Source organism: Mobula birostris, chromosome 1 (assembly GCF_030028105.1).
Source record: "Mobula birostris isolate sMobBir1 chromosome 1, sMobBir1.hap1, whole genome shotgun sequence".
Classification (NCBI taxonomy): Eukaryota; Metazoa; Chordata; class Chondrichthyes; order Myliobatiformes; family Myliobatidae; genus Mobula; species Mobula birostris.
This window is the reverse complement of record NC_092370.1, coordinates 140,634,190-140,650,991: the sequence shown is the minus strand read 5'-3', so window position 1 is coordinate 140,650,991 and position 16,802 is coordinate 140,634,190. Positions and strand designations below refer to the sequence as shown.

The window sequence follows — 16,802 nt, the reverse complement described above, 5'->3', positions numbered from 1 at the left end:
ATCTCCTTGTCAACTGGCTACTTCCACAATCTGAAGAAATACTCCCTGAATCATGGTGTGGTTTCCACCCATCTAGAGGTACCACAGACATGATCTTCACAGAATGCCAATTTCAGGAAAAATGCCTTGTACTTGACTTGCATAGATTTGACAAATGCATTTGACACAGTAGACTGCCAAGCTCTCTGGCATATACATCATCACCTGGCTGCCCTGACAAGTACTTAGAACTACTTCGATGACTGCATGAAAGTATGTCTCAATCATGTATAGAATGGACAACAGGCTTTTCAATCTTAACCGGTTCACGGGCAAGAACAAGGTCAGCACCACCACTATCAATATGGGGATGACAACATCATTGTAACATGCTCTGAAGAAGACCTCCAATGTATTCTGAATGACTTTGCTATGGCATATACAGCAATGGATCTTGTTTTGAATATAAAAGGTAAACAGGTCCTATATCAGCCATTGTCCAACCAGCCAGTTATCTAGACCTCCATAAAAGTTGACGATATCGCCCCTGAAAATGTAAACCACTTTCTCTACCTTGGCAGCATTCTCATCTTGAAGGTGGACACTGATTTAGAGATCAACTACTGCCTGACTAGTGTTAGTGGAGCCCAAGCAAGATTAAGGAAGAATCCCTGAAGATCACAACCTACAGATCCAGACAAGACTTTTGTTCTACAGAGCAGTCGTCCTTCCTACATTACTGCATGAAGACAAATCATGGAGCACCTACAGTAGGCACCTGAAAACTCTGGAACAATACCACCAAAGAGCTTTACGAAAGATCTTAGGGATTAGCTAGAAAAAGAGACACACTTAACGCCAGTCTACTAGCATCTCCACCACAATAAAGTAATACCAACTCCAGTGAATAGGTCATGTCATCATGTCATTCAGATGCCAAACTCACATCTCCCCAAACAGATCTTCTACTCCCAATTGAAGGAAAATCAGTGAGACCCTCGTGGGTAAAGGTAACAGTTCAAATATAGCATCAAAATTAGCCTGAAGAAATTCAACATTACATTTAAAAACTGAGAAGACATTGCACTCAATATATACACCTGGAGGAAATGGGTTCAAGAGGGACCTGCATTACATGAGAGTGACCTCTGCTGTATCGCAGAGAAAAAGCAGTAGCTGTGAAAGGAGAGACTGAACAACTAAACGATCTAACCACCAACCACAGCCACCACTTACTCATGCCCACATTGCACCAGAATATGTGGATCCCAGATCAACTTGTACAGCCACGTGAAGGCACATCAAAAGACAACCCCTTGGGAGAACATCTTATTCAACTTGACTGATCACACGACAATAAGAGCAAGATGATAAGTAAGTGAAGAATAAGGCTTTTTAAAAGATCAAAAAGGCAACTTAAATGTGAAAGTTTAAGTTCTGAGCATCACTGTTGATGATAACCAGATGACTGTAATTAAGGAGTGTTAAATATTGCATGGGGTAAATATCAACAACACAAGGACAGGCACAGGATTTTAGAATTTTTGAATGTCTATTCCTAAATGTACATCGTTAAGTCTGGATGAAATTTATTTGTTTGTTTGTTTGTTTATTTAGTGATACAGAGATACTTCTAGCCCAATGAGCTGCCCAGAAACCAGAACTGCCCAGCAACTCCACCTACTTAACCTAATCACAGGATAATTTGCAATAAACATTTAACCTACTAACCAGAGCATCTTTGGAATGTGGGTGGAAACCAGTGCACTGGAGGAAACCTACGCGTTCATGGGGAGGATATAGAAACTCCTTACAGACAGTGTTGGAATTGAACTTCAAACACCACCGCCCTAAATATATCCCTGGTTAATAATGGAAACAATAATCGAATCAGTGGAAACTATACTTAGTTTTCTATCTTCACTGACTATGTATGTACTTCCTGAAAACTGGAGAAGGTGAAAAGTTATATTGTTTCAAGGGATACATGCGCGAAAAATACCAGGAAATTATAGCCTAATGTAAGTGGTGGACAAATTGGTGAAGAAAGTGAATGCAATGTTGGCATTCATTTCTAGAGGTATAGAATATAAGAGCAGGGATGTGATAAGGCACTCGTGAGACCACACTTGGAGTATTATGTGCAGTTTTGGGCTCCTTATTTTAGAAGGAATACACTGACATTGGAGAGGATTCAGAGAAGATTCACAAGAATGATTGCAGGAATGAAAGGGTTACTGTTTGAGGAACATCTGGAAGCTCTTGGTTTGTATTCTCTGGAGTTCAGGAGAATGAGGGGGGATCTCAAAGAAACATTCCAAATGTTAAAAGGCCTGAACAGATTAGATACGGCAGTTATTTCCCATGGTAGGGGAGTCTAGGACAAGAGGTCACGACTTCAGGATTTAAGGACGTCCATTTAGGACAGAGATGCGGAGAAATTACTTTAGTCAGAGGGTGGTAAATCTGTGGAATTTGTTGCCTTGAGTGGCTGTGGAGGCCAAGTCACTGGGTGCATTTAAGGCAGAGGTAGATAGGTTCTTGTTTAGCCAGGGCATTAAAGTGTATGGGGAGAAGACAGGGGAGTGGGAATGACTGGAAAAATTGGATCAGCCCATGATTGGTGGAGCAGACTCAATGGGCCGAATGGCCTACATTTGCTCCTACATCTTATGGTCTAAGTTATCAGAGAAAGTTCTGAGGGTCAGTATTAATCATCATTTATATTCCATATATGGTAAACATAGAATAACAATTCTAATCATTCCATGGCTCTTTGTGAAGTTAATTTCAGTAAATCTATACTAAAAACTGTTTATCAATAAAAGGGGTCATTGAGGTAACAAATCGAATGACTCCCCAAGTAGTTCATTAATAATCTTCAATAGAAGATATCCTCCTTACTTACTTTGTGTTGATAAATATAATTCCAATCATGTACCAATCTTTAATAATCAGTCAACCCATTCATTTGTAGCACGTTATTACAAAAAAGGTTAGGAATAAAGCAGATACAAAATCCTGAAGCTAACTAGGTGTAAAGTTTGAATAAGGTGAGTCTATGGTGCCAGCCCATTACTTAAAAGTTTCCTTGCCAGTCACAAACCATTTTAGATATATTAATATTTATCATCATTGCAGGGTGAAGATCCTACAACTCCCTATTCCAAGTACTCTCTGGGAGCATATTCACCAGATTGGACAGCTAAAGGCATAAAAAGAAGGCTCATCAACACAGATGCAGAATATTCTTAAGATATGACGCTTGCAAAATGCAACACATTTATATTCAAATAGATAACTTTGAACTAATGGATCCCAGAACTCTCCATCTCCAACAATAAGCCTTCTTCAAGTCTTGGTTTCTTTCAAACCAACAAAAATCATTGATTGATTAACTAATAACTTTCCATAACAGTTCTGTAATATGTCAATTAGAACTTTCTTATAACAGGAATTCACAGCATTTAGGTTCACAATAGGTTCTTTAAGGTTGTCAAAGTCAGGGGAGATAGTGAGGATAAGCTACCTCTATCTATTAAATGTTCCCAAAGGCATGTGCCTCAAATAGCCTCTTTTAACCAAGTTCAGCCCCTGGCCTTCGCGTGTGGCTTAGCTACTAGGCATGGCAGAACTGTTTCCACTGACAGGAGTAGGGGAAAAAGCAGGTTACTGGCTCCTTAAAACCAGTTGCTTTGGGCAGATGCAGTCAGTTGTGGTTGGCAACACACCTAGAAGGAAAACTTACCTCAAACTTCTGCTGCCTTGCGGCTATACCCACAGATGGTGAAGGTTTTGGGAGTAACCCAGAGGAAAAGTCTTGAGCTGGAGTTTCCATGGCAGTCTAACATTGAGTTCAACGCTGACAGGCAATCCCTGTGATGCTGCTGGTGCGAAACTGTATCAGTTTCTGCCGTTCCTTTGGATTCATCAGCTGCATGGAGAGGAGGAGCTTGCTGCATGGGCAATAACCTGCTCTTCGTATCATACTGCCTGGCTTAGGTATCATGTAGACAGCTAGGATGCAACATCAATGGTTGACCTTGACCATACGAGGGCCTCAAGCAAGATTCACAACCACAATTTTTGAACTTGAATAAAGTAAGTTTTCCACCGTATTACATAGAAAATAGAGTAACACACAGATATTCTAAATCAAAGTTAAAGCTCCATTAACTATGTTAACACTTAAAAAGAGATGAAGGAATACCTTAGCCAGTGGCAATCGAACATTAGAAGCTTCCACACTAATGCACACCTGGGTCTCCGAGACATTCAACTCCATAACTGTATTAAAAAGTATATTGTGTCACTGATTAGATTAATAACTGTTTGGCATCATAATTAAAGTGCTTAGACAGTTTTTAAAATATGAACAATATTAGTGATTAAGATTTTTTAATGTTATCTCAGATTATTAATGTACTGAAATGTTATTATTGTAATCAAGGACATTTTTTGGATATTCTGATATTCAGTAATTCAATTTCAAAAATATTGCAAAAATTTATAGATGTTAAGAGCCAAAATCACAGAAAAAAATGACAAAAGGGATGTTGCATTTTAGACTTTAGGCCGGGAATTCTGTCAACTTGTTACAGAGAGTGGTTGAATATTAGCTTTTATTGTTTTGTAAGCTAATTACCAGAACCATCCCCAAAGACATGCCTATCAAGAGAAACAAGTGATCTGACAAGTGATTTGTAGAATTGCAGATCGACTCAAAATCATTTGATGTTAGATACAATTAAACTTGGTATTGATATCTTGAAGAAAAATACAACATCTGTGATATTTTTGCTCCAAACTGCAAGATGTTCTGGGTATCTGATTGACAAATAAAGGTGAAAAAATAAGGATGCCTTATAAAATTGCACACTGTAAAAATTCACCTATCATATGAAGATCTGCTCTAGAAAAGTAGTTTATCATGGTGACAACAACAAACAATAGCATTGCTTATCAGTTGAAAATTTATCTGTAAATAGAAAGTGGTATCACTTGAGTTTTTTTTATGTGGAATGTCATTTAAAGCAACCATGTCAGGACTATAAAGCATCTCCCATGCAGTGAGGTAACTGTGATGTAACAACTTCAGTGTAAGTGAGGAATTTGTCAATTTTATCCTGAAGGGCAATGACTGGACAGAATCCCACACATTTATTGTTTCATTAATAATTTCCAAGTTCCTTAAAGTACAGAAGCAACAGATCTTATAAACATAGTGCAAGCTGACCCTTCTTCCTTATCCACCATTTTTGAACTATTTTGATTGGTGATGTTTTGTCACAACAAGCAACAACTAGTCCAATTATATTTTCTGGAGAAAACTGCAGGATCCTGCCTAATCTGCCATGGCAGTAAAAGCCATTTTAAAATCCCTGTTATCTTTTATAGTTTCAGCTAGTGCACTCAACTATAGTGACCCGAGTACAACATTAATGACCAAATATCCAGATTGTATATTACCATAAAAAGAATAATTAATATCAGTGTTGGTTTTATTAGGAAGTCCAATGATGTACCATACTCAAAATTTTGAAATCCATCAGCTGTCAAGAGAATGCAAACTTTGTAAGTAAAAAGATGTATTCCTTATTACCGTGAATAATAATTCTTGTAAAAATAAAAAATAGCAACTACAGAACACTTAAATCATACCACAAATAGGGTTATAATATAAAAAATATATTAATATACCTTTAACTCTTGAAGCCTAGCAATCTATTTTCAGACTGCAAATTCTCATAATTTAAAAGAAATATGAATGAGGATTTATTTTAGAATTGTTCGTTAAGAGATAAATATTGGTCAAGACACTTATTTTTCAATAAGATAGTGAGACTGACTTGTAATGTTCTGTTGCAATGTCTTCATTTAAAACCACTGGCTGTGCTGTCTCTTGTCACCTTGGACTTTTACTTTCAAGACATCACAGCGGAACTCAGTTTCACAACATTTGGATCAGAGGTGACTCTAGCACAACCCCTACTGTATCATAACTGAAACTACAAAGAACAATGGGGATTTTAAAAAAATCTTCACAGATTGGATATGTTCTACATTATTTTTTCAGAAAATGCATTGAGCTTATTTTTCACTATTCAGACAGTCAGACACTAACAACCCAGAAAGTGGTCTACATTGCCTAAGTAAAGCATGTAATGAATAATGAGAGGGCATTCAATAAAAGTTCTGTTCAGTGAATTCTTACTTCTTATACAGTGCTTCAGGATTTAACAATAACTTGTTTTCACTCCAAGTCAGGAAACCAATTCTTTAGATTCTGCATCAGGTAAGGCAGGTGAGGGATGATGCAGAAAGTGCAAATGTAAGTTAGGGTATTGTGGATTCTGTTCATATAAGGCGACAGTTGCTCCTGCTGCGAAGACTCAACAGATTCTCAATGTTTCCCCAACTGCTTCTTCTCTATTTTGAATAGTAATAGACCAGAACTCTTTTTCAAGGAGCCTTTGAAAACATCCTTGAAACATTTCATTTCTTGCTTTCATGGAGTGTGGAGTTCTAGTTGGATATGCAGGTCCTGTGACCCACCCTTTGTAGTGTCTTCCCTATGGCCCCAGCCTCAATGCAAGGACATTGAAATTGGTTCTCCAATGAACTTGTAGAAAATTGGATAATATTTTTCTGGTTCTTCAAAGCTCTTATTGTAGACTGCGTAAGGGAGAACAAGGATCAATGTTCCTCAGTACACCAATAGCTTTGTGCTGGGCTTGAAATGTTGGCTATGCTAGAGGACCAGCAGCTATGATGAATTTCACTAATAATGTTTTCCTTCACTGAAAGTTGGCTCCTAAGATATGGAAAATAATCTATGTTTACCAGAACTTTACCTTGGATCCTAATGGTCAGTGGAGGTGTGTGGCAAATCAGATTACAGAAGCTCTTGGGAACCAAAGGACCGGGTCAGAAAGCGGAGGGATTGAGAGGAAGGTCAGTGTCATGAACACGAGATCTATAAGGAAGGACTGTCAGAAGCAAGGTAATATACAAACCCCATTTCCAGAAAAGTTGGGATATTTTCCAAGATGCAATAAAAACAAAAATCTGTGATATGTTAATTCAAGTGAACCTTTATTTAACTGACAAAAGTACAAAGATTTTCAATAGTTTTACTGACCAACCTAATTATATTTTGTAAACATACACAAATTTAGAATTTGATAGCTGCAACACACTCATCAAAAGTTGGGACAGAGGCATGTTTACCATTGTGTTACATTATCTTTCCTTTTAATAACACTTTTTAATCGTTTTGGAACTGAGGATACTAATTGTGGTAGATTTGCAATTGGAAATTTTGTCCATTCTTGCTTGATATAAGACTTCAGCTGCTCAACAGTCCGTGGTCTCCGTTGTCTGATTCTCCTCTTCATGATGCACCATACATTTTCAATAGGAGATAGATCTGGACTGGCAACAGGCTAGTCAAGCACACGCACTCTGTGTCTACAAAGCCACGCTGTTGTAGCCAGTGCAGAATGTGGTCTGGCATTGTCCTGCTGAAAAAAGCATGGACGTCCCGGGAAGAGACGTTGTTTTAATGGCAACGTATGTCTCTCTAAAATCCTAATATATGCCTCAGAGTCAATGGTACCTTCACATACATGAAACTCATCCATGCCGTAGGCACTGATGCACCCCCATACCATCACAGATGCTGGCTTTTGCACTTTCCACTGATAACAATCTGAATGGTCGTTTTCATCTTTGGCACGGAGAACTCAACGCTCGTTTTTTCCAAAAACTAGCTGAAATGTGGACTCATCTGACCACAGCACACGGTTCCACAGTCTTTCGGTCCATCTGAGATGAGCTCAGGCCCAGAGAACTCGCCAGCGTTTCTGCATAGAGTTGATGTATGTCTTCCTCCTTGTGTAATACAGTTTCAAGTTGCATTTCTGGATGCAGCGACGGACTGTGTTGAGTGACAATGGTTTTCCGAAGTACTCTCAAGCCCAGGTGGCTATACTTGTCACAGTAGCATGACTTTTCTGTGCACTTCTCAATCTTATTTTAACTCTGTCCCAACTTTTGTTGAGTGTGTTGCAGCCATCAATTTCTAAATTTGTGTATGTTTACGAAATATAATGAAGTTGGTCAGCAAAACTATTGAACATCTTTTCTTTGTACTTTTCTCAGTTAAATAAAGGTTCACGTGAATTAACGTATCACAGATTTTTGTTTTTATTGCATTTTGGAAAATATCCCAACTTTTCTGGAAATGGGGTTTTTACATGATGGGATGAGAGGGATGAGTGTGTTTATGTTAATGCAAGATGTTTTAAGAGTAAGTGAAATGAACTCAAGAATATGGATCAATCCATGGAACTATGATGTAGCGGCTATTACAGAGACTTGACTGAGAGAGAGACAAGATTGGCTGCATAATGTTCCAGGGTTTCAAATCATCAGACGAGATAGAGAGGGAGGTAAAAGAGGTGAAAGAATTACACTACTAGTCAGGGACCATATCATAGGAAATGAAGGGACATAATGAAGGGCTCTTCCACTGACTGTATATAGGTAGAACTCAAAAACAATAAAGATGCAACCAGTCTGCTCAGGTTATAAGACAGACTCCCTTCTCCCAATAGACACTGGGATATTAACCGACAGATTAACGAAAGATGCAAAAGTAATGGTTATGTGGTGAGTAACTTCAACTTCCCCAATATAGACAGGGATTCCCTTAGTACAAGGAGGTTAGATGGGGTAAATTTATTAGGTGCATACAGCAGAGCCTCTTAAACATTGTCTAACTAGAGGAAAGATCACACTGGACTCTGTATCGGGAAATGGGCCAAACTAGGTGATTGACTTTTCAGTTGGGAGTCACTTAGGAAACTATGATCATTACTCCTTGTGCTTTAGAATAAGTACAAGGATAAAAATGGTGAAGTATTAAGTTTGGGCAGAGAAAAAATTACTGAAGTATTAGGCGGAAGTTAGAGAGAGTTAATTAGGTATAGAAGTTCTGGGCAAGTCCACATCTGATATTAGGAAGATGTTTAAAGATCAACTACAGAGTATCCGACTGATATGTTCCAGTCTGAAGGAAGGTTGAGAATAGCAAGATATGAGTATCTTGGATGACAAGGGAGGACTGACAAACTTATCAGTCGTTTGACATACTCTGAGACTTTTGTGCATCATCTCTCTTAATAATATTGGAAAAATGAAATATATCAGCTAATGTGCATTTTTCTTCATGGTCAATGAAACAACCATACAACTTATGCTAGATTTTCAAGATTCAAGATTCTGAATTGTTTAATTTTATTTTGACTACACAAGTGTGAAGAGGAATTAAATAATTGTTACTCCAAATCTGGTGCAGCACAAAAAATACCATAATAATAATGAATAAAAATATGTAAGATAAAGATGCAAAGCACAGGATTATATGTACATAAGGTGACTGATAGGAAATGATAGTTGTGGTGGTTGGGGGTGTGAAGGGGTGTGTTAGTGAATGGGAGTATTGATCAGTCTTACTGCTTGGGGAAAGTAACTGCTTGTTGATGTTATGCAGCCTCCTCCCTGATGGGAGTGGGACAAACAGTCCATGAGAAGAGTAGGTGGGATCTTTCATGACATTACTAGTCCTTTTCAGGCACCTTTCTGTATGTATTTTCTTGACGGCGAGTAGGCTCGTGCCAGTGACACATTGGGCAGTTTTGACTACCCACTCTAGAACTTTCCTGTCCAACGCAGTGCAGTTTCTGTACGATGCAGCTTGTTAGGATGCACTCTACTGTGCATCTGTAGATATAGATCTGCATAGTTCAGCTCTCTACAGCTGCTTCAGAAAGTAGAAGCAGTGGTGAGCTTTCCTGATTGTGTATAATGTATTCCAGGACCATGAGAGGTTGTGGAAGGAGTTTGAAACAGCTTACAGTTTCCACCGTTGTGCCACCAAAATAAAGTGGGGTGTAAGAGGTGCGAGCTCTCCTAAAGTCAATAACCTTTATCTTGTTGATATTGAGAAAGAGGTTATTTTCCTGGCACCAGGCCTTGAGCTCTTCCACCTCCTCTCTGTAAGTCGTCCCATCATTGTTAGTGATGAGCCTCACCACAGTTGTGTCATTAGCGAACATGACAGTGTGATTACTCAGGTGTCTAGCTATGCAGTCAGGTGTAAGCAGAGTGTAAGCAATAGGCTCAGCACATAGCCCTAAGGGCCACCTGTGATAAGGATGATGGGAGGGAGGAGTGATTGTGGATCCTGACTTTCTGAGGTCTGTTAGTTAGGAAATCCAATACCCAGATCACAGTGGTGTATTTAGACAGAAGAATAGGAGTTTGTTCGGCAAGGTCTGTGGGACAATAGTGTTGAACGACAAACAGAAATCCATAAACAGCATCCTGTCCTTGTTTTTAGGTGTGTCTGGGACAGATGCATGAAAGATGCTATCACATATGTCATAAAGTGGTTCTGTCAGTAAGCATATAGGTGAGAGTCTGATGTGGCAGGAATGGAGTTCTTGATATATAACATGATGAGCCAAAGCACTTCATAATGATTGCTATCCTTGTCACCAAGCAGTAGTCATTTAGTGCTCAAGGTGTAGAGTTCTTTGGTACAGGGATGATGGTGGCTGACGTGAAACATGTGGAGCATGCAGACTGGATGAGTGCTGTATATACTGCAATGTTCCCACAAGAACTTTGTTATTCAAATAACAAGCCATGGGTGACAAAGGACATTAAGGACATCCTGAATGCTAAAAAGAGGATGTTTAGAGATGGAAATAGGGAGGAGCTGAGGGCAATACAGAGGGACCTGAAAGCCAGGATCAGGGAGGATAAAGACAGGTACAGGAGGAAGCTTGAGTGGAAACTCCAGCAGAACAACATGAGAGAGGTCTGGAGGGGGATGAGGACCATCACTGGGTTCCGGCAAACTAGCAACAGAGGAGCTGAAGGCAGTGTGGACAGGGCCAATGAACTTAACCTGTTCTTTAACAAATTTGACATTGTGGCCACTGCCCACCCCCCACATGAGCCATCTGTTGTCAGCCCCCAACCAACACATATTCCACTCTCCCCTCCTACCCCTCCTCACAGTGCCCCACCATGCTCTCATGACTATACCCCTTCCCCACACGAAACCACCACGGTGGGCTTCACAGCTGAACAGATGAGAAAACAGCTGAAACGTCTCAACCCAAGCAAGGCTGCAGGACCGGATGGTGTCAGTAACAGGGTGCTCAAAGCCTGTAACCCTCAGCTACGTGGAGTACTTCGCCATGTATTCAACCTGAGCCTGAGGCTCCGGAGGGTTCCTGTACTGTGGAAGACGTCCTGCCTCATCCCTGTGCCGAAGACGCTGCGCCCCAGCAGCCTCAATGAATACAGACTGGTGGCATTGACCTCCCACATCATGAAGACTCTAGAGAGACTTGTTCTGGAGCTGCTCCGGCCTATGGTCAGGCCACACTTGGATCCCCTCCAGTTCGCCTACCAGCCCCGACGAGAATGCCGTCGTCTACCTGCTGAACCATGTCTACGCCCACGTGGACAAGCCAGCGAGCACTGTGAGGGTCATGTTTTTTGACTTCTCCAGTGCGTTCAACACCATCCGCCCTGCTCTGCTGGGGGAGAAGCTGACAGCAATGCAGGTGGATGCTTCCCTGGTATCATGGATTCTTGATTACCTGACTGGCAGACCACAGTACGTGTGCTTGCAACACTGTGTGTCCGACAGAGTGATCAGCAGCACTGAGGCTCCACAGGGGACTGTCTTGTCTCCCTTTCTCTTCACCATTTACACCTCGGACTTCAACTACTGCACAGAGTCTTGTCATCTTCAGAAGTTTTCGGATGGCTCTGCCATAGTTGGATGCATCAGCAAGGGAGATGAGGCTGAGTACAGGGCTATGGTAGGAAACTTTGTCACATGGTGTGAGCAGAATTATCTGCAGCTTAATGTGAAAAAGACTAAGGAACTGGTGGTAGACCTGAGGAGAGCTAAGGTACCAGTGACTCCTGTTTCCATCCAGGGGGTCAGTGTGGACATAGTGGAGGATTACAAATACCTGGGGATACGAACTGACAATAAACTGGACTGGTCAAAGAACACTGAAGCTGTCTACAACAAGGGTCAGAGTCGCCTCTATTTCCTGAGGAGACTGAGGTCCTTTAACATCTGCCGGACGATGCTGAGGATGTTCTACGAGTCTGTGGTGGCCAGTGCTATCATGTTTGCTGTTGTGTGCTGGGGCAGCAGGCTGAGGGTAGCAGACACCAACAGAATCAACAAACTCATTCGTAAGGCCAGTGATGTTGTGGGGATGGAACTGGACTCTCTCACGGTGGTGTCTGAAAAGAGGATGCTGTCTAAGTTGCATGCCATCTTGGTCAATGTCTCCCATCTACTAGATAATGTACTGGGTGGTCACAGGAGTACATTCAGCCAGAGACTCATTCCACCAAGATGCAGCACAGAGCGTCATAGGAAGTCATTCCTGCCTGTGGCCATCAAACTTTACAACTCCTCCCTTGGAGGGTCAGACACCCTGAGCCAATAGGCTGGTCCTGGACTTATTTCATAATTTACTGGCATAATTTACATATTACTATTTAACTATTTATGGTTCTATTACTATTTATTATTTATGGTGCAACTGTAACGAAAACCAATTTCCCCTGGGATCAATAAAGTATGACTATGATTATGTATCTGTAAAGACATCAGTGAGCTGGTGTGCACACTCTGTCAGTACTCAGCAATAACTGAGCTCTCACGAGTAGGAGAAAAGAAATCTTGCAATAAAATGGCATCAATGAGATTAGTGCAAGTAGCATGGTGTTGAATATTGCTGCAGAGTATTTGGAGGAGAAAATCTACCTTATTCCAGGTTTCCAGTTATATTATGATCTACAGAAAAGACACAAAACCTTTTTAATGAAGTTTTAGAAATGGTTATAAGGGAAATGTGGTTGATTTCAGATAAATGGATTTCCAAAAGGCGTATGTTAAAGTACCAGATAATACAGCAATCATAAAGATTGAAGCCTATGGAATAAAAGAGATGGCAGCAGCATGAATAAAAAATTGAGAGTAGTTATGGACCTGGGTAAACAGAGCACAATTTCGAAATTTATGGATGACTCAAAACTTGGTGCTGTAAAGACAAGACGATAATAATAGACTCCAGGGAGGCATAAAGTGGTTGGTGTATTGGGCATAGGTGGCAGATGCAGAGCAATGCAAAATGTTACATTTTAGTAGGAAGAATAAGAATTTCACTGCAAAATAGGTAATATAATTTTAAATGGTAAATAAGATTAAAATTAATCATTGATGAAGGGACAGCAGTGGGTGTAGAGTATTTGGATTCCAGTAAGGCATTTGATAAGGTACTACATGCAAGACTCCTTCAGAAAGTAAGGTGGCATGGGATCCAAGGAGACCTTGCTTTGTGGATCCAGAATTGGCTTGCCCACAGAAGGCAAAGGGTGGTTGTAGATGGTTCGTATTCTATATGGAGGTTGGTGATCAGTGGTGTTCCACAAGGATCTGTTCTGGGACCCCTCCTCTTTGTGATTTTTATGAATGACCTGGATGAAGAAGTAGAAAGGTGGGATAGTAAGCTTGCTGATGACACAAAGGTTGGGGGTGTTGTGGATAAACTGGAGGGTTGTCAGAGGTTATAGCAGGACATCAATAAGATGCAGATCTGGGCTGAGAAGTGGCAGATGGGCTGGGCTGAGAAGTGACAGATAGGTGTGAAGTGTTTCTTTTTGGTAGGTCAAATTTGAAGACAGAATATATTATCAATGGTAAGACTCTTGGCAATGTGGAGGATCAGAGAGATCTTGGGGTCCGTGTCCGTAGGACACTCAAAGCTGCTGCGCAGGTTAACAGTGTTGTTAAGAAGGCATATGGTGTGTTGGCCTTTATCAACCGTGGAATTGAGTTCAAGAGCCATGAGGTAATGTTACAGCTGTATAAGACCTTAGTTAGACTCCACTTGGAGTACTGTGTTCCATTCTAGTCACCTCACTACAGAAAGGATGTGGATACAAGAGAGAGAGTGCAGAGGAAATTTACAAGGATATTGCCTGGATTGGAAGGCGTACCTTATGAAAATAGGTTGAGTGAATGTGGCCTTTTCTCCTTGGAGTGACAGAGGATAAGAGGTGACCTGATAGAGGAGTATAAGATGATGAGAGGCATTGATCGTGTGGATAGTCAAAGGCTTTTTCCCAGGGCTGGAATGGCTAGCACGAGAGGGGCAGTTTTAAGGTGTTTGGAAGTAGGTACAGAGGAGAGGTCACGGGTAAGTTTTTCCACACAGAGAGTGGTGGGTGCATGGAATGCACCGCCGGCGATGGTGGTGGAAGTGGATACAATAGGGTCTTTTAAGAGACTCCTAGATAGGTACATAGAGTTTAGAAAATTAGAGGGTTATGTGCTAGGGAAATTCTAGGCAGTTTCTGAAGCAGTTACATGGTTGGCACAACATTGTGCGCCGAAGAGCCTGTAATGTGCTGTAGGTTTCTATGTTCCAGAAAGGTTCGAGGGAATATGTGCAGAGTTAATTGAAAGAGACTTGAGAAATGGGTAAGAAAAAAAAACAATTAGAATCCTGGGTTTTATTCTGAGGCAGAATATACCTTCATAAAATATAGGTTTGCCCACATCCGAGATAGTAGATCCAGTTCTGCATGCCACTTTTGGAAATACGTAAAGACTTTCAAAACATTACAGAAAATATAACATAAATTATTCCTGTGGCTTATGTTGAATAGTTGGAGAAGCTGAGGTTGTTCTTGAAACAAGAGTAGATTAAAATAAAGTCTGAGAAGAGTTTTTAAAAATCATAAAGTATAATATAGCAAAGAGATAGCAATTGCTACCCTTGGTAGAAAGATGAACCAGGGAAAATAGAAATAAAAGCAATTGGCAAAAAATAAGGAGATGAGAAAAAAACAAAGTGTATTGCCAGGGATAATAGTAGAGGCAGTTACAATCACAGTATTTACAGGGAAGCTGGATGATTTCTTAAATCATTTTTTAGGTATCTGAGCAATGATGGCAAAGTCTGAATTTGTTACCCATCCCTAAATGCTCACTAGAAAGTGAAATGCCTTCTTAAACTGCTGCAGTCCTTCAGAAACTGTTGCGTATGGACTACCACAATTTAGACGCAGTGAACTTGACAAAATGGCAATGCATTTCAGAATCAGAAAGGGTCTGCTTTGGGGGAGAACCTGAACATGGTGGTGCTCTATCAGCTTGTCCTTTATAGTGGTAGATGTTGTGGATTTGGGAGGTGTTGCTGAAATAGGATAAGTGAGTAACGTCAGTGCATTTTTTAGCTTCAATATCAGTGGTGGAAGCATTGAAATTGTAGGGTGGAGGATATCATATCAACCAAGAGGGACTGCCTTGTGTCCAGATTCTTCAGAGATTTTGGAGCTGCACGCAGCCAGACAAGTCTGGATATTCCAACTTACTCTGGCTTTTGTGTTGTAGATGGTGGATGGTGTTAGGAGTGTCAGGAGGTTTGTCATTTGCTACAGTATGCCCTGCTACTGACTCCCACTTTCAGCCATAGCATTTATGTGGCTACTCCAGTTGAGTTACTGATCAATGGCGAGCCAGAATGTAGATGATGGGGGATTGGGAGTGGTAAATATTATGGGCAAGTGATTACTCATCTTTAAGACGATCATTGCCTGGCATTTTTATGACACAAGTGTCAGCTGTTGCCAAATGTTGTCTTGGTTTTGTTAAATACAGGCCTGGGCTCCTTCATTTGGTGAGAGAACCAAACATTTTGTAAACATCCCTGCATCTGACCGAAGGAAGATCTTTAATTAAACAGTTGAAAATGGTTAGATCTACAACACTACCCTGACAAATTCCTTAGTCAGATCTTCCGGTTGCGATGATTGACCTTCAAAAACCACATGAATACAGTCTAAAGCGGCTGGAGTCCGCAGAATGAAAAAGGACACACAGAGATGGCCGTGGAATGGAACTAGTTGGTCAGCATTTCATTTAAACTTGGATGGACTTGATGGGGTGAATCTCTTTTTCTCTAAATATTATGCAAGAAATAGCTAAACTTTGACTGTATGCTGCTTTACATGTAACAGCAACTACCCAGGATTTCAGGCTGAAGCCTGTTTTAATGATATCATCAAGATATTCTGATTTAGCAGAATACTCTTCCCAGAATTCTTCAATTTGTGCTTTATAGATATCATCTCTCAAAGTCTCCCAACAGGGCCATGCTTACAGAAATAACAAATACATCAAAAATTTATGTGAAAGCAACTCACCAACTGCATTCTGTTTTCCTTCATTCCTCAAAAAGTCCTTCCCTTAAGCAAAATTAATGTAACTGAGCAATGCATATATTAGCAATGTGTTATTAATAGCAATCATAATGTTCTATTAACTGTAACCATTACTATCAGTTAGGCAATGCAAATTAGTTTATAATTCCAAGTATGAGATCCCAGTATCAAATATGTCAATCAAAATCACTAGTAAAATAAACAAATACTTATTATTTCACCTGTAATATATTCTCTGCCTAAACCCTAACAGTAATAGTGGAACAAACAGCATGATACAACATTCTGTTGCAACTAACATTCATGTTACACAAAACACTAATGTTTAGTCACCCTTTGTGAAAGGTACTCTCTGCAAATGGAGGCAAATTATTATATAAAGTACAAGCATATATTTTCAAATTTTAAATAGCCACTCTGAGTGTTTTAATTACAGCATTTTATTAAACTGATTTATATAAAGGGCTTGATTTTTCATTTTACTG

At 40.2% G+C, this 16,802-nt stretch overlaps 1 protein-coding gene across 1 annotated transcript in view; it reads right to left on the bottom strand.

The window, feature by feature from the left end:
* Positions 1-16,802, bottom strand: part of c1h18orf63 (chromosome 1 C18orf63 homolog) — an 80,343-nt gene that overhangs the window by 43,997 nt on the left and 19,544 nt on the right. The window contains 2 exon segments of the mRNA XM_072274400.1: positions 4,190-4,266; positions 16,300-16,341. Of these exon segments, the coding sequence (XP_072130501.1) occupies positions 4,190-4,266; positions 16,300-16,341 (119 nt within the window).